The sequence below is a fragment of the Pezoporus wallicus genome, unplaced genomic scaffold (genome assembly GCF_028554395.1).
Source record: "Pezoporus wallicus isolate ANWC-B61680 ecotype Strahan unplaced genomic scaffold, APGP_CSIRO_Pwel_v1 contig_4710, whole genome shotgun sequence".
Lineage (NCBI taxonomy): Eukaryota > Metazoa > Chordata > Aves > Psittaciformes > Psittacidae > Pezoporus > Pezoporus wallicus.
The window spans coordinates 3,783,490-3,804,476 of record NW_026640647.1 but is presented as its reverse complement, the minus strand read 5'-3'; the positions used below and the strand labels follow the sequence as shown (position 1 = coordinate 3,804,476).

General features: G+C 42.9%; 1 protein-coding gene across 4 annotated transcripts; it reads right to left on the bottom strand.

The window, feature by feature from the left end:
* Window positions 1-3,018: 3,018 nt before the first annotated feature.
* LOC130604843 (MOB-like protein phocein) lies at window positions 3,019-20,943 on the bottom strand. Of its 4 annotated transcripts, XM_057419756.1 has the most exons (9): window positions 19,262-19,288; window positions 18,990-19,154; window positions 9,599-9,661; window positions 8,994-9,094; window positions 7,327-7,369; window positions 6,983-7,069; window positions 5,332-5,411; window positions 4,425-4,536; window positions 3,019-3,504 (listed from the first exon to the last, which is right to left on the bottom strand). In XM_057419756.1, the coding sequence occupies exons 1-9, from the start codon at window positions 19,271-19,273 to the stop codon at window positions 3,373-3,375; spliced, it is 795 nt and encodes a 264-aa protein (XP_057275739.1). In that variant the 5' UTR covers window positions 19,274-19,288; the 3' UTR covers window positions 3,019-3,372. The 4 variants fall into 4 exon arrangements, with proteins under 4 accessions (XP_057275739.1, XP_057275735.1, XP_057275738.1 ...); XM_057419752.1 differs by lacking the exons at window positions 18,990-19,154; window positions 19,262-19,288 and adding an exon at window positions 11,675-11,743; XM_057419755.1 differs by lacking the exons at window positions 3,019-3,504; window positions 4,425-4,536; window positions 5,332-5,411; ... (3 more) ...; window positions 9,599-9,661; window positions 19,262-19,288 and adding exons at window positions 16,694-17,050; window positions 17,620-17,709; window positions 20,854-20,943.
* Between the last annotated feature and the right edge of the window lie 44 nt (window positions 20,944-20,987).

Sequence of the window (20,987 nt, the reverse complement as noted above, 5' to 3'; positions counted from 1 at the left end):
TCATGAACCCCTGCAAAAGTCTGTTTATACTTTAAATTGTTTGGAGAGGAAATACTTTTCTAGTGTTTACAAGCAGGAAGAAACTGTCCACTGATACTGTGCCCTGCTCCTGATTGTCAGAACAGTTTATGTTCCTGGTCAGCTGCAATAAACTGCTGCTTAACCTCAGTGTTTCTGGTCTGTAGAATACTGGTTTTTGTTTGTAATGCGAAGATCTGGCCTATAGTTCTGATAGGAAGCTTCTCGCCATTAAAAGCACTTACTAAATCAGCTGCCAGTTTCTTCATTACGTTTGCCTCGTGCTGACAAGACCCTAAACGTGTTAGATCGATGTATGCCTTTCCTCAAGCTAAAGCTCCTTTTTTGCAGTTTCGACTATAGCTCCGTGCAGCTCCCAAAGCACAGCCATCTATTGAAAGCTGATCTGCCTTGTTCTTAATATGTTAATCTTCTGAAGGTAGAATGGCCAGGTTGCTGTCTTGACAATTCCCTATGGCTTGATTCTGAGAACAGCATTAGCTAAGATTTACTTTCTGAAGCCAAATTCCTGCATGAGAATTTAGACAACTGGAATGAATATAAGTGAACGTTCTGGACTTCAGGTTAGTGTGATTTGGAAGAGACAAAGTGATTTAGAGGAACTGGTCTGGTGACATGTTCTGATGTGTTTAAGCTGCTAAACTTTAACAACCTCCAATATAACTGAAATAAGGAAAGTAGCAAAATCACTGTAACTGCCTTCTTGCAAGCTGTGTTAAACCAAACATCAGGAAAAACCTCAGTGACTAAGGAGAAAGCTTGTTGCAAGTTATGCTTTGCTTGCGATGCTCCCTTGCATCTGTGACATGCCATCATACTGTGCTTATTGGGGCATCCAGAAGGTCCTCTTTGAGATCTTCCCTGTTAATTATAGAACCATCATTTTGTGATTTGAGAGGTATAAATTTGAGCTCTGACTTCAGGATGCCGATGAGTATTACATATCTCTACTTTCGAAAGAAGAAATAAGACTTCACTCCAGCTTATCCTGTAGCAGAGATGGGAAACCACCAGCCTTTCTCCTGGAAGCACTCTGCTGCTTGTGTTCTTGGACGACATGAAGAACGAGAATAACTTGCCAAAATATAGCAGTATGGATAAAGAAACAGTTTAATTTTATCCTTTTTTTTTTTTTTTTTTTACAATATAATTCAAAGACAGTCTCAGTTCCCCTATTATGTAGAGTCTAAATTAAGTCTGTTAATATTTATTAGACAAATCAATGGTTTGCTTAGGCTAACTGAAGTTCTATGGTACCGTCAGGCACATGTGTGTACACAGTACTCATGTAAACAACAGCAAGGGAAAATACAAGCAGTGTTTCACTTAGGCCTTCTATAAAATCAGATTAGTAGAGCAAGTTAACTTTACAGTGCAAATCCCAATGAGAATAAACAGGACCAAAACTTCCCAAGTTTTGTTTTGAAGTGAAACTCTTTAAAGCATAAGAGGACAAAAAGAGGTTTTAAACTTTTAATGCAGTCCTGAGCACCACATCGTTCTCTTCAATTTTGCAGAGGAAATGTCATTAGCAACACCAGTGACATGGGCTTACCCACCACAGTCACCATGGCCAACAGCAGCATGCAGTGTCTGCACTGCAGAACCACCCTGGATGGTCCTGCAGCGGACTGTAACCAAGCTAAATACATCGTACTCCGTCTAGAACACAGTTCTCCTACCTGCAGCACCAACTTCACCATAGCTATCACAATCGAGTAACCTGGTCCATACACGGCAAGTTACAGCTACGTGCATAGACAGTAACTAAAGCTACTTTCACTCAGACAACATCTCATGCGATTACCCTGCTGACAATTAAATACAGTGATAATCATGAGACAAAAAAAGCTGTTGAAGTACTTAAGTTTAGTCTCTCCATTTTCTCATCGTTTAAATTCCCTTTACATCCAGGTGGTACAGTTGCTTGAGGTGTGCTTGATTCATAGAAAGAAAAACAGAATTTAAGGCATGTTTAGTAGTATTAATGAAAAATGACTTATTAAAAATAGGTGGATTCCCTTCTTTCCAAGTAAGTATAATGTAGAAAACAAAGTGTAGATTACCAAAACCAGCAGTGTTCACCCATTCTGACCTGCTTATAGAAATAAAACAAGGGCCCTTGGCAACCTCAGAGAGAAACAACCAGCTAACTTCTTAAACAGCTAAGTAAAATTCATATAACATAAGAACACTGCTAGTGCTTTTAGACCCTGCATTCATGTAGGCTTAGCAGTATGTCTGCTGTATGCATCTCAAACATTTAATTCTATCATTCTAGACAAAACACAATTAAGCAGCACTCATGGAAATTGTCAGTTATTGCAAATCTGCAAACACAACTTGAAATAAACACCAGATAGGGAACAGAAGCATGAATCCAAATCTTTCTGTCAGAGAATATAATTGTGGTGAATGAAGAAAAACAAAAATTCTTGCAAAGAATCAGGGTCAGTATTTCAGATACTTAGAAGGTTTATACTAGGAATACAAGCAAAGACTGATCTAGTGTGTTATGTAGTGTAACACAAGTATTGATGAGGTATAATCTGTAAGCAGTTGCCATAAATACACACAGGCATAAGCCATTGACTTCTCTGCCACAGTTACTCTGTAGAGAAGTTGTGGACTGGAGATCAGCAGAAGTCTGCCTTAGCAGGACGGAACCTGTCCCCTGCTGTACACAAACCTCTTCTGCTTACAAAAGTCCAGAGTATGTTAGACGTATAGCAAGAATATATATGTTCAATAGCAAGTGAAAATTGTCCTTTTGGTATTACTAGTACTATAGATCCTATTAGTATTTGGATATACACATACAGGAATATGCACATCCAAAAAGTAAATCTTCAAAGCCATTTTAAAAAAATAGAAGCTAAATTAGGAATAAGCTACATTGCAAGAAGCTTCCTGCAGAATTATATATTTAAGGTAATAATCTTTGAACTAAGACTTAATATAGCTACTGCATTAAAAATGGCTTGCTGTGAAATCTTAATCTCACTTTATTCCCACCCAATCAGACACATCTTCAGGATTGTGATTCAATGATTGTTTAGCAGCAGTTTTAGAGAACTGTAAATTCTTTTATTAACAGGCATTATAAACAGATACTACTACTTTTATTTAAAAACCATGAGTGCCACATTGATGAATATACAGCTCATGAATAACTTAAAGTATTTCCCATATTAAAAGGCAATGCACACAGCATACAAAAAGTATACTAAACAAAGCTATGAGGATACGTGATTGAAGTGTCTAAAATGATATATACAGTACATAATTAATGTTTGCTTTATATTCGGTACAGGCTCTGTACTGCCATTCCCATCATGCCTCACTCTCCCCTGACACTGAGTTTTGCACTTCTTCTTCCAAAATGGGTACAATCAGGTTATCCTTGGACATCAGGTTGTACTTCATCACAAACTTAGTGAACCGGTGACACAAGAATGTTTCATTCTGGAGGTGAAAAAAGGGGAAAAACAATATATACAGAAGGAATATTTTAAACAATTGAGCAGGACATACTAAAAAAAATCTGCTTATACGTGAGTATTAGATTTCCAAGTCTTAGACATAGTAATGCTGAAATGGTAGATTTATATTACTTCTTTTAAATCTTTCCTTTACTGCTTTGCTTATAGTTACTGCAATTAACAAAAAACCCTGCTGAAGTTCAGGCTGAAGTCACAGCTCCATTCCGCAGCACTTGGACAAGAATATATTCAAATTTCAGTGTAGTCCTGATCACTCTCCAAAAGAGAATGTTAAGGTATTGTGGAACCCCTCTTACATATGCTATCCTCAACAGACCAGGGCACAGCCCTCCCATAGCTATTCCAGCAGCCTTAAGTGAGATTGGCAAAGGTTTCTTCTTCCTCCAGCTATACCCAATACATCCTTTCTATCTGGAAGTTTCTACTTTTCCATAAAAAAAACAAGTTGGCAGTTCCTGGAGGTGCACAAGCTGACACCAGTTACTGTTTCTTTGGAGTTTTACAGTTCCTTAACTGTTGTGTGACATACATACAGGAACCATACACCTATAAGCAGTACTAACTACACCAAGCGCTGGCATACATTCAGGAATCTTCAAACCAAGATGAATTTGAGTTGTTTCTAGAAAAACTCTCAAATTCTGACCTTTCATCCAAATGAAACCATAACTGGGTAAACTAATTCTACAAATTAATTTTCATTGTTATATATAGGTATAACATAGCAATTCAGTTCTTGTAAAACTGTCATCTACTATAATCAATACTTCACTTGAACGCAGATCTTCTGCTAGGACTATCAGAAAGCATGTAATACAGTTACACCACAGTTATTACTTCAGTAAATGCCCTTCCTCCAGGATGTAATTTAAAACTACTTACTTCATATTCATCAAATATCTGCCGGTGATGAAAATAAGCATGTGAAAATATTCTGTAAATCCTTCGGCACACCGATCCTAATTTGGCTACAGAGGATTCCTTTATGCTAACCCTGTAAGCACCAGGACAGAGGTTACAAAACAGCTCTACCAAAAAGACGACTAAGATACATGTCGACACGAATTCTGATTGTTAAACTATACTAGAAAATTCCATTTGTAATTTAGACTTAAGTGTTACAGATACCTGTGTCTGCAGTTGCTTCTTTTTGGAAGGAAAATAGAAATGTCAGTACGTACTGCATATTTAAAAGTCATACTCTGCAAGGTTTTGCCTCTAGTTAAACACCACTCGTTATTCTGCTAAAGGCTGTACTACTGGTTTCTAGCACTGATGGGCAAAGGGAAGAAGACTTCCTATTGTATCTCCTTTGCAATACTGGATTCCTAGATAAGCACAATTTTGACTTCTCCAGTTAGGTTTCTATGAGACAACATGCGGGCTGCCCATCAAGTACGCTCCATCTCTGTATTCTGTGGTCACTGATGTCCCACAGTGAATTGGTGTTGGCTTCTGGAGGCTTTCGGTGCTGTAGCATCCTCTGAGTCACTGTGTCTCTCTAAAAGCCATCCTGTTCTTTAGGTTGGCACTACACCACTGGAAGCCCCCTAACACTGGTACTAGTGAAGCAGTTCCCACCTAAGAAGGACCCATCAGCTCCAGTAAACGGCAAGGAATTCCTCCTTGGCTTAAATGTGACAACAGGCCTACCACCAAGTGACACATGCAGGACTTGACATGCTTTCAGTAGCAGTCCATGAAAAATGCCTTTCAATATACTTCCTAAGTGGCTAGGTACCACCCATTCCCTCCCTCTCTCCCTCCTCCCAAGAGAAAGCATTTTTACCTGCTGGGGAAATATTTATTGCTATTCAGGAGACATGCAGCTCCATCAAGTGTGTGTCTGGTGTAGTCTATAGCAGGACACTACAAAAAGAGACAGTAAGTGAACACATGTATGAGTGTGTGCATGATGCTGTCATATAGCTTGTTGAAAGAGAAGCATTTTAATTATGTTTCCTGATGCTTTTATTCCCAGAAGTTTCACATGGCTTCTCTGAAGGTCTAACTCCACTTCTTCCTTAGGCGAGCCATTTCTTTTCTCTCTTTCACAACCCATGTGAATCAATCAAGAAAAAAGTTACTATGGAAATGTGACTGTGCATGAGCAGTGAATTTCATGCATCTCATGAAGTAAATCTGTATAATAATACATACACCCCTTAAAGGAAAGACAATCATTACCTCGCCAGTCCATTTGTTTCCCATACAGAGTCAGTATTTTACAGGCTATATTAACACCTTATAAAAAAAACTTAACCAAAACCACCCAAAACAAAGCCAACCAACCAACCAAACCTGAACCTAAGTTTATCAATGCTTTTTGCCTCGGCAAAGAAAACCAAAATTAACAGATAACCAAAAAGCATAGTAAGAGTTCAAGTCCTGGCTCTGCAATAAAGTACATGTAGAGAAGGAAGAAAGTAACAATCTGAGACAGGCTGAGAGCACAGGAATGAATGTCTGTACATTTTGCCATTCCCCAGTTTCAGGAAGGACTTCTCAGTTGCAGATTTTTGTCAGCAGGTTGCATCACCCACTATCTGACCATTAGTTGATAGCTATTATTGATATGGAAAACAGCAGGTGACTGGTGCATGTTGAGAGAGAAAAAGCTGCCTGAAATTCTCCAGCCTAGCTGAATAAAACAGACTGAGTGCATGCCAATACACTTGGTAGCAACGAGCGTTAGAGGAAGGAGTGGAAAAGAAGTTGGCCTTCAGAGCTAAATAAGTCATCTCAGGAAACTACAAAACAAAAACAAAGCAAAAGGCTAAGGTTAAAAAAAAAACCAATACCTTATTCTGGAAGGGGAAATACAAAGATAAATATGTCAGACTGCCCTGCCACCATAACCAACAGCGACAGAGACAGACCTTCTGAAGGACAAGGAAAAATAAAGCTGTATCAAGTGCTTCAACAGGAGATCAGAACAAAATTAAAGTAACTGGACAAGCTACTGCCACGCTGATACCCCAACTGACATACAGGATTTTTACGACTCCGCTACCTTTTAGGAGTAACTCCCCCAACAATGTGCACATGCAGCCACTCTCAGTGTCAGGCTCACATGCCTAGTGCTATGGATTGAGGCCAAAGTCTGAAGAGGACACCCTATTCTCAGCATGTACTCTTCTTTCTGTTGAACAAAGACCTTTTCCCACTCAGTTCCAGGCTATCTCAACACCAGTTAAAGAACAAAAGAGGGGAATATGCGAAGTCTCTAATACTGTGTTAAAAAGCAGTTTTTTCCTACCTCATCCCGTTCTTTCATAACCACTACAGAATGGGAAAGAAGAAAACCTTAAGTGATATTCTTAGCCCACATAAACTGTCAGTTTGACTAAGGAGCTACTATAATTGTCTCCACATGAACAAAAGAACTGTAACAGACAATCCTACATCAATAGGGTCAGTTTTCCAGAACACATCCATACCTCTTTGGGAGTTTTATGAGCTGCACAAAGAAAAATCCATTGTTCAGTTGCTGTCATCTGAGTACATGTGTCTGGGTGACATTCACTCTGTTAAAACAATTGTTCAGTCATGAAAACCACCCAACAGCAAAAAACGGGCTGATCTTTTCAAATCACTTTCTTGTCCTGTCCCCCACCAAAAAGGGAGTTTTGCCCCTTTAAAGCCCTAAAAGACTCTTACCTCAAACCACTGCTTAAGTCAGTGTGTATAAATTTAGATGAAAGCTCTGCAAACTCCGCATCTTACAATACAAAAACACAGTCTCCTCCCTCATACAACATAGAAACATCAAGAAAAGAATTACCTGCAGCTTGACAGCTAGTCCATTGAGCTCAAGGCAGAATTGCCTAAAAAATAATGAACGTAGCAGCATCAAAATCAATTTGGTTTTCTACTGGAAACATCTAATAAAAACCAAGGTGATACATTCTGATTGTCACAGATACCTTAACAGTTTGGGATTCTTGTGAAGTGGAAGAAATACAACAGCACATGAAAAATATACTTAATGGATATTATCAAATAATATCAGCTGTCACACCTGACCAGGCAATAGGCTAGGAATTGACACGCTATAAAAGGACTAGAGGTTGAGAGAAACAGAATTCATACCAGCAATTTGTACTCAGCAAAACTATTACAGTTTAATTCTTACCTGAGAGTAGAGGCTGAGCTTAACAAATAATTTAGTGGAAGTGTTTCAGATCCCAACTTTGTTAGGGAAGAAAGCACTACCTCAGGCTAAAATGAGGAACACTTCAAGAAAATGTTAGCATAATTTTTAGCGTAAGGTGTCCCTGCCCACGGCAGGGGGGTTGGAACTAGATGATCTTAAGGTCCTTTCCAACCCTAACTATTCTATGATTCTATGATTCTAAAATCAGTTTCTTAAGAATGGTTTAAATTCAGACAGCTGGAGCATTTCATCTTTGTAGGATATTCTTCCTCCAGGTCAATCAAGTGGCTAAAGCCCCATCACAGATCATTAATAGAGTGGGCTTTGAGAAACCCTGCCTTCACTGGAATGTACCTGAAAGTGCATTCTTCAACTTCAGAGAATCCACCCCTCCATCCTGCAGGAAAATCTGGATGAATTTTCCAAAAGCAACAAATATTTAGTGACCAGTCACTCCTGTGAATCTACAGTGATTTTAAGTGGTGTATGTGAAGGACGGAGGAAATCATACATATACACCTTTTACACTTTTGAGGATTCTCTGCATCTACTGCAACTATTCCAGAGCAGAGGAGAGAAAAACAAAACAGGAGGCAAAAAGACAAGATATTTAAATCTAGGGGTAGCTTAGAACTATTCCTATTCCTGAAAGTGTATTTGGCAATTTGTATTTATCAAAAAAGAATCAGGACACAAGGATACTAAAGTAATGCCAGGAAAAAAGGATTACTACACACGTACTAATAAGGTGTAAACCTACACTACAACTGAAAAAGACTTTCAGGCACAAACTATCAAGGCTGAACGTATTTGTTACACTGCATAAAACAAACTGAAGAAAGACAAAAAGTTTTGGGTTTCCTTACAACTAGGTAAAGAACCGTGAGACACAGGTACTCCTGCTTTCCCACCTAACGCAAGTTTCAGAAGCACTGGGAGCATCTGGAAATCACATTCCCAGTTACTGAAGATGAAAAACTGATGATACTAGGAGAAGGTTGCCATGGAAATTCATGACTGTATTTTCACATTCAAAACACGCTAATACAACTTCTGAAGTGAGGTACAAACATTTTCTTCAAAACCTTTAAAAAAAACACTAGATCAGAGCACATCATAAACCTTAAGAACAAGGAATTCAGAAAATAATCAATACCAAAGTATAATAATGTTTAATAGTAGGAATATCAAGGTTCATTTAAGTTTCTTTTGATTTGTCATATTCAAAAAGACTCAGTATCTATGAACAAAACTTAGAATCAGGACACTTATGTTGACAAAAGATGGATTCTCACCTTAAATGTTCATACTTCCATACACCTTCATCCTGGCCTTCAGGAGGTTCAAGGATCTTATCAATGTTGGAGCAGTCTGCCCTTATGTTTTGCTGAATATACTAGGAAAGGGGAGGAGAATAAGTGGCGATCTTGTGGCAATTATAGTAATACTGTGTATTTAGGGCATTACATCTTTCTTACTTTTTCTCTTTACTTAAGGAGTGACTGACAGGTTAAAAATTAAGAAGTAGACGGGCAGGGTATAAAAACTGGTATAAAAAAAAAAAAAGCCAGATCTGCAAAATGCCTTTGCTCAATTAGAAAAGGTAAAAGAATGGGTGAATTATACAGCTTTTTGCAACATCCATCCCAAAACAAAGGAACCCCCACTATTTTCTTTAACCTGCTTTGTTTAAACCAGACATGGGAATTAAGAGTTATTTATGCATACACAATTGATAACTCCTTCCTTTAAAATCTGTGTAGGGTACTTATGAAATTCACTTCTGTTCAACACAATTCTGAGCAGACACAGCGCATACCCTGTGTTCTACGGGTTTTCACCAAGATACGAAACTTGGGAAACTGAACTTAATAACAACATTCCACAAAAGGAAGAATACCTGCTGAACAGCTAATGTGCTATCCATTTCTTCAAAGGATTCATCAGGCCAATTGTAGAAATCCTGTTAAAAGGAAAAGTTTAACCTAATTTAACAAACATGGAGGCAGAAGAAGGAAAGCACACAGCCTACAGTAAGCTTGGACATGCAGGAAAATAGATGTAGTTTATACAATTCCAGGAAGCTACATCTGAACAGAAGCAGCACAGAGTCTTGGCAAGAACAGGGACTTATGTTCCTAATGTTACAATACTGGAACATCTTGAAGTTAAAGTCTTGGCATATGGTCTTCATCATCTGTCCCCTGCATCTTCCTGCAGCACCTTTATGGCCTGTATTCTTTAATGCATGCAGTGCCCATTTCACATGTTAGACCATGTAAGCCTGGGGAAGAAAAGAGGTCTGCAGAGAGCAGCATTGTACAATGGTTATGAAACTAAAAATCCCAGTACGTTCTAGTAGTAACACACCACTAAAAACACCTCTGAACTCAGGTAATGTAACGCAGCGTTGGTCTAACTTGGTACTACCCCTCTTGGTACAGCCAGTAGCTGCATAACTGGATGGCTATCAGCTGTGCTAACCCACAGTGTTTAATATTGTTAATTATAAAACCCTCCTGAAGTTTCACCTCAGATCCATCAGTGTTCTGCAGGAATTCACATCTACCTGCAGCTACCATCATCCCAGATGGTGTATTTGTTACTTGGCCACAGCCATCCTAGCAGACACAGTGACTGGATGGAAATGCTCCAGCTGTGAAGCTTAGCAATCTATTCTTGAGACAATAGTCTCATGTCCAGAGAACATATCTAGAGTGAACACATTCTGCTGAAATACCACTAACTGTATTTGCATACAGAATAGCCATACCACAGCGCCATCCAAAATTAACAATTTAAATACAGCCATATAGATTTTTTAACTATATGATTGCATCACTATACACAAAATTCTTCAACCTACATGAACTCTTAACAGAATAACAGACCAAACCTAGGTCTATGTCCGGTTTACCAGCTTATTTTTCAGAATACCCCAGATTTATCAAAGGCACACAATGTTCTGTTTCCTTCACAGATTAAACATGTACAGAGTGAACCCATGTACAAGGCTGTGCATTAATTTTACCTCCGTACCTTACGACAAAGCATAGAAGAGATGCATTTTTTCAAAAGCATTGTGTCATACGCTGCTGTTTCTGACCATGAGCTCTCCTCACCAGAGTGTGAGCATAAAGGCCTCACAGAGGATTACACCTCTGACACTATCTAAAACCCGCAGGTTACGTGTTTGAGATGCACCTTTTCACGACGGCCTTGAAAGCACAGAAATACCTTAATTTCTACGAACAGAAGCGCTCTCTCGCCGGCCGGGAGCGCAGGTTACGCAAGGGAAGGATGACTTGTCTCTCCTGATGCGCAGGCCAGGTATCTATCGCCTGTGTGACGGTGCAGAACTCCCAGCCCACACTCCCAGATCATACAGGGGCCTCGCTCAGCTCGATCCGGACCCAGCATTTGAACAGCAACAGCAGTCACACACGGTGGCTGTCAGAACAACACCCTGCCTGCAGGAAGCCCCGGGCCCCAGGAGCAGCGCTTCGCCTCAGCCAACACCCGGTCATTCCACAAGAGCTCTCACGCTACCGCGGCTACCGGCGTCCCACGGCCAACGCCAGCCACCGCGCTCCGGAACGCCGCACGGCTCTGCCCGCCGAACCGGAGCCTGGAAACCCGAGGGAAGCACAGCGACCGAAACGTGCGGGCTGGGGGCAGGGGACGCGGTGGTACCGCAGCGACCGCTCTCACCGCGCCCGGCAGAGAAAGCAGAGCCACGACCCCCGGCCCGCTCCCCTGCCGCCGGAACTCGCCCAGGCCGCGGCCCGGCTGCGCGGAACAAAGCGATCCCGCGGAGCGGGGCCCGCCGCCCCAGCCCGCCCCACCGGCCAGCGCTGGGCCGCGGTAGGCCCGGCGAGACCCGCGGCGACACCCCGACCGCCAGCCGGGCCCGGCGCCTCTGCGGCGGAGCTGCCCGTCCCCGCGCACCGGCCTGGCGGCGGCGGCGACATCTCACCTGGGCCTTGGTGCCCGGCCTGTTCCTCCTCAGCACTGCCGTCCCCTCCGCCATGACCATAGTGACAGCCGCTTCCCTCCCTCGGCCTTCGGAGCGGTCCGTTCGGGTGTTGTTCCCGCTCCTGCCGCGGGGCGGCGCCGGACAGCCGTGCGGGAAGCTCGCCGGTTGCCCGGGACGGCTCCCTTGGAAAGCAGATCTGTGAGCCCTGTACTCGTGGGGAACAACCTCCCCTCCTTTTCCCCCTTTCCCCTGCCCCGGGAGATGGGGACAGCTTTAATGGTGGTTCCTGTCGCTTTGTGTCCTGCGGTGCCTCGCCCGGGTGAGCGTGAGGCCGGCTCCACGCTGGGCTGCAGGGCGGCGAGCGGAGCTGTTGGGCTGGTGAGATGAAGTCCCTGAGGTGAATGAGCTGAGTGGTTGGTGAGGAAATGCGTTCTTCAGGTTTCAGCCCGTTTCATCAGTACCGCACTGTCGGCATCTGACCGTGTGCGCTCCCACAAGGTCAGTCCTCCATCTGCACGACACAACTGAGGCTGTGGCATTTCATACAGTGTAAACCATAAGGCTGGGATTTTTACAAAATATCTTAAGCCCTAGATTAAAGATACGTATTTGCTAATGCTAAGAATAACGAATTTGAAAAACTCGCCCAACAACAGTGATTTGGGACAAAATACTTCAAACAAAGCAGGCCTGAAGTCTTCCAAGGTCTTCAAAGGCGGGATTGACAGCCTTGTGACTGGTGTGCAGAGGTCACAGGCTGCTGTGGTAATGGAAAACAGCTTCAGTTTCAAGGTTTCCTGTGTCAGGTGTTGACTGTATTTGGGAAGAAAACATAAAAAGGCACTGTTAGCTGAGAGATGTCTGATAAACTGGGCACTGTTAGAAGCAAGCAGAGACTTTGGAAGGCTCGAGTCAGTTGTTAGCTCTGTAGGATAAGTGAGAAGAAAATGTTTTGGAAGCTGTTCTGTTCCCAAGGGATAAGCAGTGCGAATAAGGACAAATGTAATACAGTGTAGGAGTACAGAATAAGTAAGGAAGGGTGAACTAATTCTATGAGCAAGAATGATGCAGCGCCAAGGTAGAGATGTGAGAGACAATCAGCAAGTAAATAGCTGCAGTTCAATGTTGATTCCTGAACAGTGGAGAGTGCTGGTACCTGATGCTGCTCCTACTTCCACTGCATTACAGGATGCACTCTGGGTGTTTCCCCCCACTGGGTTCATTTGCTTCCCCACGTTAAAACCTCTCCCTTCTACCCAATGAGAGCTAGAGTGTGCGCAACGTATGTGTATTGGAAACACTGGAAAATCCCTAATTAGGTTTTCTCATCAGAAAGAAAGTGCATCTTGAATATGTATTTCACTGAGGCAGTGCCATGAGCAGGATGTCTCCTTATTCAGGAGGTCAAGTTAGAGCTGAAAGCTGGGCAATGTGCGAGAGACCAGAAATAGGTAACGGGGTCACCTCCTGCATGGGTGCCTGCACCCACCTAAGGGGCTCCATTCACGTTATCCTGTAACACAAAGGGGGCAGTCCAGCTGCAGGCACCCAGTTGGGTTTGCATTAGTTACATTTTTACTGCTGGTCAGCATTCCTGCCCCAGAATGTTAGCTGTTTGACCTGTGGTGAAACTCTACTCAGCAGTTTGTGTAAGAAACCATGGAAAGGTGAATAACCTCGGGAGAAATTGGGGCAAAGAAAACAGAGGGTACAAATGGCCTATTACTTCTCTGCCCATGGCAGGGGGTTGGCACTAGAGGATCTGAAGGCCCTTTTCCAACCAAAACCATCCTATGATTCATGAGAATTTATGAGATTGCTATTAGCCAGCTCTAAAATAAAAGCAATTCCAGCAGTCTTTAAAATTTAAGTCCTTTAAAATTCAGCAGCTTGTTTGGATTTGCTTTTTTGTTGTTTTGGCTTTACTTTTTCTGTCACCAAACTCAAGGTTTAACTGTAATCTAAACAACAGAGGAGTTGAGGATTTGACATTTCCATTTGTCCCTGACTTTAATTTCATGGACATCTTGCTTCTAAAATAGAAATAAATCTGGCTGTGAAGAAATACCCCCCAGAGATAAATATCTGTTAGCTCAATCTGCAGCTGCTTTGCAGAAACGGGAAAGAAATGTGCAGTGCTTGTTAATGAAGATGTTAAAGTCTGTTGATCTATTGAGTTGTCCCTTGATATTTAACCCGGTATTTCTGGAAGCTTCTCATTGTTTCTGTTTTATTGGATGTCAAGTTGGCTTTAAACAAAACGTGATCAACTTTGTTTGGTTTTCACCTGGTCCTCATTGCCTCAAGACCTTTGAGGGTGAAAAATGGAATATTTAGCCAAAATCTTACTGCCTATTCCTGTGCTGTTAGGGATCTGACCTTCCCTTCTCCTCTACTGGTGTGTAAAGGTTTCAACCTTTTCTTAGTATAGCAAGATAACAATGAGGATGATAAAGGTTTTATGGAAACAGTATAGCTGCTGCTAATGGTGGTTCTGAAATGTTAAGAAAGAAAATGAATGGAGGTAGATGGAGTTCATCTTGTTTCCTTGTGATTCAGACAGCCTGAGGAGAGGCTGGGAAGGGCTGTATCCACCCCGAGAAGGAGGTAGGGCAATATATAACATTTTAACCAAAATTGAAGCTTTGGAGTAGAAAACAGGGAATAAAGAAGTCTAAATTCCTCCAGGAATGACACAGCAAAGAGCATTTATGATTGATATACAGAACCAGAGGGGTCTAGAGTTTGGCATTCCCTCATGGACTAGGGCACAGTAGAAGCAGATGGACCACCTTGGCTGTGTAACAGTTACCTTGTCCTTGCAGTGATAGCCTTGTGGTGCAAGAATGAAATGTTCTGTTTACCATTCCAGCAAATGTTCATGTATGTCCTTCATTGGGTTAGGCCGAGGAATACTTTGGGTTTGCTTTTTATCTACATCCATAAATTACTTATTCCCATGAAAGCTTTCAGGAAAATGTGACTTTTGTGCTTAATCAATTATGTGAACAGTAGCGGATATAGCCACACAAAACAGCTTATTGAATAAACATACCAAGCTGCTGCAAGCATGGTTGGGGTAGACCTGGGGGGAGACAAGCTTGTGTGGTGGGCACTTGGCAGCACTGCTGCATGGATTTGGAGTTCGCTGTGATCCTACTGGGGAGAGGGCTGGTACAGGGGTGCTACCTCGGCTGAGGAACAGCAAGTGGAGGTAAGGGAGGAAGTACTGCCTCAGGTGGCACCCTGACAGCTTGTAGTGCCTCCTCTTCAAGAACTGCAAATGTCATGAGACCATTTGCTGAGTGGGGATCCCATGTAATTCGTATCTCTGGAAGACATCATTGAAAGAAATGCTGAAAGGACTAAATGTTTCTCTGTTGGGAGTTGATTCTCACTGGGATGGGGTCTAGTTTCCATTTGTAAGTATGTTAAATATCTTCCCCCTCTTTGGTATGTGACTACAGCCGCATACCTCCCTTATCATGCAAGATAATGCTTCCCAATCAGTTTGCATTTCATTACACAATCAATTGTCTTTCAGGATGCTGGTAGTGTGGTAAGGTTCAGCTGTGCATTGCTGCAGCTAAAGTAAAGGTGCAGCAGGGCAGGTTTGAAGAGGTAGGCCTTTTATACTAAAACATGTATTTTAATATAACAACTTCCCTGGTAGTTACATCAAATTATTTGATTTGGAAAGGACCTTAAGTTCATCCAGTTCCAACCCCCCGCCATTGGCAGGGACACCTCACACTAGACCATGTCACCCAAGGCTCTGTCCAACCTGTGATCATTCAGTGGTTTTTAACAACCTGAACTGTGTGACCTTTGCCTACAGCTCTGCAGTAGGTAGGTGGTAACCAGCAGCACACCCCAGTTTTGGGAAGCAAAAGACATGATAGCCAAGACTGTCAAACACGGTAGCTCCCAAGGGAGTGGGTGGGTGATTAACTGGATTATCTAAGTAGAAAAGTGGCTCTAGCTCACCTCTGTGCTGTTTATTACTGCTGTGGGGAAGAGCCTAAAACTGCCCTGGCGGAAAATACCTTGTTTCAGAATATGTCAAAGCTGCAGCCCCCCACTGCAGCTACTCAAGCTCTGAAAAATGTATTTCATTACAGTCCTTTCCTGCTACCTCCCAAGTAAGGCTTTTACTGTATCTAGCAATGTTAATTTTGTAGCACCTTCAATGGAAAGGAGAAAGAATTACCACTTAACTCCTGCTATTGAAGTTTCAGGAGCAGTAAGTCATATGCTCATTTATTTCACCTAAGATGGGATCAGATCTCAATGCAGAGTACATTCTTAGAATGCACTAGATCAATGTATACATACCAACTCTGAAAGCATCACTAGGAACACAGGGTATAAAGTCTAGGTTTGTGTATTCCTACACAAGCAACCTTGAATCCTTTTCCAAGGCAAGATAAGGGGGTTGCAAGTAAGCAAATGTGATTGCTTCAGCATTACTTAAATAAATGTCTTGATATTTAGAAATGTTGTTGCATTAAGGATAAAGGAAATTCAATTTGTCAGCTGAAGTTATGGGAAAGTTGGAGACCTGGCCTGAGATAGCAATTAGTGAAGAAGCATGCTTTAAAAAACCAGCATCAGCAGCCCAGTGCTTGACGGAAGTTACTGGCTTTCTAGTGGCAAAATTCAGTGAGAACGATGTAAAAAAAACCCATGGGTATGAATAGTACCAAGCTGCTTTCAGATGGCTGTGAGACAACCTGTTCATGGCAGGGCTCTTTGTGGGTATACAGCCTCTCAGCTGTAGCTAAAACAGGAGTTAAACATGTTATCTTAAGCTAAAGCTCGATGTACAAGAGAGGGCAGCTGGAGGTCCCTTCACCATTGCATCTGTATGTTAACCATTTTAAACTCGTCTCCCAATTCCATGCAAGTTTAGGGAAAACAATGCATCACTCCAATTGAAGTGTTTCAGAGAGATGAGTGCATTGAACAACTGAGACTCAGTTTCACTGAGCAACAGCAGAAACTGAGACAGAAGCAGAATAGTTTTAGAAGTTTATTGTAAAGACCTTTACACTCTCAGTACAGAGATAAGGATATAAAATGATGTTGTTTGGAATAATTAAGGCTGGTTGGTGGTCGTCTGACCTTCACTGTCCAGTGGAACTCAAGCAAGAGCAACTGATTTCTGACTGTACATGTTTTTATTTGCGTTCCATCATTACAGTGAGATCACAAGCTATTTCAGAGACTCAATGCCTGTTTACTATAAAATAAAGGACATTATTTACATGATGAAAGAAAAATTTCAGCATTTTAGTGGAATGGATGACTGATGCTGCAGCAGGTTTAGTCCACGTATTTCCCAAGAATATCACCATCTCTGAACAGGTAGTAGTCCTGCAAGGAAAAGGAACATTAGTGCCTGTTGTATGGGCTGGTTTGTTTGTCTTGTTCTGAAGTCAGGGCTACCACAGTCATGAAGTGCAAAATCAAAAGTGAGCTAACCAAGATTAGCTCCACACATTGACTTCTTGAACAGGTGTTTCTGCTCCTTCTGTCTCTTCTCCTTTGGGAAAGCTACCATGTTACTGGTTTTAGTAGTAGGAAGTACAAGAACTATTAGAAGACAGTTACATAAACTTTCTCTGGCAAAAGCTAGGATACCCTCAGCAATTTCAAAGCCTTTCTGGGCTCCTTCTAATACATGCTTGGCATGAGGAGCCACTTCATCTACTCAGCAAAGGTCAGGCCAGAAGTTTCCTTGGTTACTTCCTTTTAAGCCAGGGTGGAAGTAGTCAGTACTACAAGTACCAGAGGCTGGCTGAATCAAGCTGCTCCCATTCAAATACCAACCACTGCATTTCTTGGATGCTGCTGACACTATGAAGTAACTACAGGATTTATCACCAGCAGTGCGACATTCTGGAAACCAGCTTACACTGCATTCACGAAGCTGGGATACTCACCTTATCTTCTAGTACAATCTTAGTACCGCCATATTCCGGTAGCAAAACCTTTTCACCAACTTTTACACTCACTGGCTGAATCTCACCATTCTGAAAGAAAAAAAGAAAGCCTTAGTTTTACACTATACAGACAGATGTAACAGAATTCCTCCAAACAACAGCGAACCATCCACATATAAAGCACTCAGGAGATCACAACTCTATTTTCATTGTGCAATGAAACTAGCATACCCAGGTGTACTAGGAAACCAAGCCACCAGTCAGTTGTCAAGCATGGGAGTCCTGCAATATTTAGGCAGCAGACCCACAGTGATTTTGGGTATATAACTGGTTTTCATTTATTTTTGAGTACAAATACAACTGTGAGGTCTTTCCTTGACAAACAAAGTAGGATTTCACTTAAAGAAAACCACCCAGGAAACCTCAGAAATTGACAGACCAAGAAACCCACTTCTCAAATAAAGGGAGAGTCCATGTCCATACTCTGTAGCCAAGGCTAATTTTTCCCAAATGCCAGTCAGACAAACCTTCCAATCTCTTACCGAGATCAACTTGCCACTGTTGCTAATGAATCAATTGTTTAGAAACACCTGATTAAATCTAATTGTATTTGTGCAGTATAAAGGAATCATTAGCATATTAGTTAAATATTAGCACCATTTCATAATACAAAGGTTTAGAATCAGATATGACACAAACCAGCATGACATGTATGGAAGAACCCAGAGTAAAGACAAAGGCTGAGTCAACATAGCCAAGTTGAAATTTAACCTGTTTTACACTATCACTTCTAACTGAACACTGCTTTGCTGGGGAAACACCTTCTGATGCTGAGGCCCACAGCCACTGGTGGCTTTGTGAAGTGAAAACAGTGTCTTTTTATGATCACAGATGCATATTCAACATGCAAAATTAGCAAAAAATAGTATCTGACACATTTATTTTGATTTCTGATTTTATTTTGTCCAGTAAACCTGATCCTTACAGACACAGCACCAGACAGTGAATGCTGCACTGTGGAATTCCACCCTGCTCGCAACTCACAGGAATTCAGGCATGTAATTGTTTTAACACAGAAGGCTGCTGGTGCTCCAAGGTTTTGGCTGAGAAGTGGTGCAGTTTAAAAGGCAGGTATTTTCCATTTTACAAACAATCCAAGGAATGCTGAAATTCAAGGCCAGAGCCAGTCAGGAGAATTTGAGGTTTCTACCTCCTCCCTGAATCTGTACTTCCAACTTCAGTCATCAGTCACCCATTTCAGTGAGCCACTGCTACACTTACACTGCAGCCATTCCTTCCTTATGATGATATTCCAGCTACCACCACACCATTACTAATCCAACCCAAATGTAATGCCTCAGGATATTTACCTTTCCTCTGGCTCCCGATCCAACTGCTACTACTGTTGCTTGTAGCACCTTCCCTTGAGCTTTTTCTGGAATCATGATGCCTCCTTTGGTTACTGTCTCAGCCGCACATCGTTCGACCAGAACACGATCAAAGAGGGGAAGGAATTTCCTAAAGGCTTTTCCTGCCTGTGGGAGTAATTTACAGTGAAACAAGAGGAACACTACAACAGAACAAACTGATGTCTCTTTTTCAGTTTAAGAAAGCTTTATTAATAGTAGCATGCAAAGGCCACCTTTGATTGCATCAGAAATTGCTGCAGACACAAGCAGATGCTGGGCAATCCTGACAATTCCCAGGAAGATGTACTGAAGCTGGGAAATGAACCAGCACCACATGGAGCAGCTGCCTCTTCCTCTGCCTGAAAAGCTCCATGGGTTTTAATCCCAAGACCTCAGTCACTACAGGATGGTGAAGGTAATTATCAATTATACGAGCTATATTTACTCAATTGACAACCAGATTTAGGACCCTTTGGGACAGTTGTGTTTTTAAAGTCTAGCCAGGTACCTCATGTCAGTCTTCTCTGGGTACTTTCAAGCCTCAGCATTTCACACAGCCCCAAGTTTGCAGTGAGAGTGGCGTCACTCGTACTGACTGCTACAAACAGACTGCAGCTTTACAAGGACCTTTAGCTTTGGCCCCTAAAAAGAGGAATGTAGGCATATTTCTGTCTTCATTGCTTCAGTGTCTGCCTCCGCTGAAGTAGAGATGGGGGGGAGGTTGGTGGTGCTTGTTGAGTTGTTGGTTTTGGTGTTTGAGGTTTTTGGGTTGATTTTGAGTTTTTTTTGTAACTACTTACTGCCACTTGTCTGTATTTCAGGAAGAGCAGCCTAACTCCCATGCACCAGCTAAATGCAAGCACTGAATCCCAACAAGCAGGGGTTAGGAAGAAGGAACCTGCTTTGATTTAGGCAGGTTGCCAAGTCACACGAAGACAGGGCTCTGCTGGACAGGTACCCAGAGCCCACATGCACAGAAACAGCCAGAAACAAGGGCATGGCATCCACGTGCCCTTTACTGATGGCTCATCAGCGCACACAGACATGCTTTAAAACTGGGACAAGACAAACTGACAGGCAGAGTATGAAGATGCTACATGAGAGAGGAGTGTTCTGCCAAATAAGGTTATACCACAGCAATAACATTACACAGAATGACTGCTTTCATCCTGTGCCGATGGCATCTCTGATTCTGGGTGTTCTTTTTAGGTGTTCTGTATTTAACAGAAACGAGCAGCCAGGCTCATGACCGTGAGCATTCTACACTAAGAAATGCTATTTTCTCACGCTAGCAAGACTGCAGAATTAAGTATTACTGCAATAGCGACCGCAACTCTGCCCTCACCCCATTCCCCTGCAAGGTCTCTATAAAAGATTACGAAAACCACATTGAGCACCCAAGCCCGCAGCACTGACGGGTTCCTTTCTGTCCCCAGGCTCTGCGCCCCGCTCCCTTCCCGCCAGATGCGGCCCCCGTCCGCAGCCTCGCGCTTGCGGAGTAACCGCTCACCCCCCGCGGGCTGCACGACCTTGCGGCGCCTCAGACCCCGCGGGGCGCAGCCCCTGCTAACGCACGGCCACCGCGTCGCCGTCTCCTTCCTTCCTTCCCTCCCTCCCTCCCGCGGCTCAGCTCGGCGCGACTAGGCCGCCACCGATCCCCGTCAGCCTGAAGAAACTCCCGCGCCTGGCGGCGGGGCCGCGGCCCACTCAAGGACCCCGGCCAGCGACTTGCCCACAGCCACAAAGCGGTGCTGCCGGCGGGTCCCGCCACCCCTTAGCGGAACCGAGCCAGGGAGCGGGCCTAGGGACAGTAGTGAGCACTTACCATGGCAGCTCCTCCACAGTCCACGCTAAGTGACCGCACCGCCGCAGGCACACGTGAGGAAGGTCACGGCCTGCGCATGCGCGCCCGGTGCCCCGCCCCAGGGCGGAGTCCCCCCCCCACGGCCCGGCTGCGGC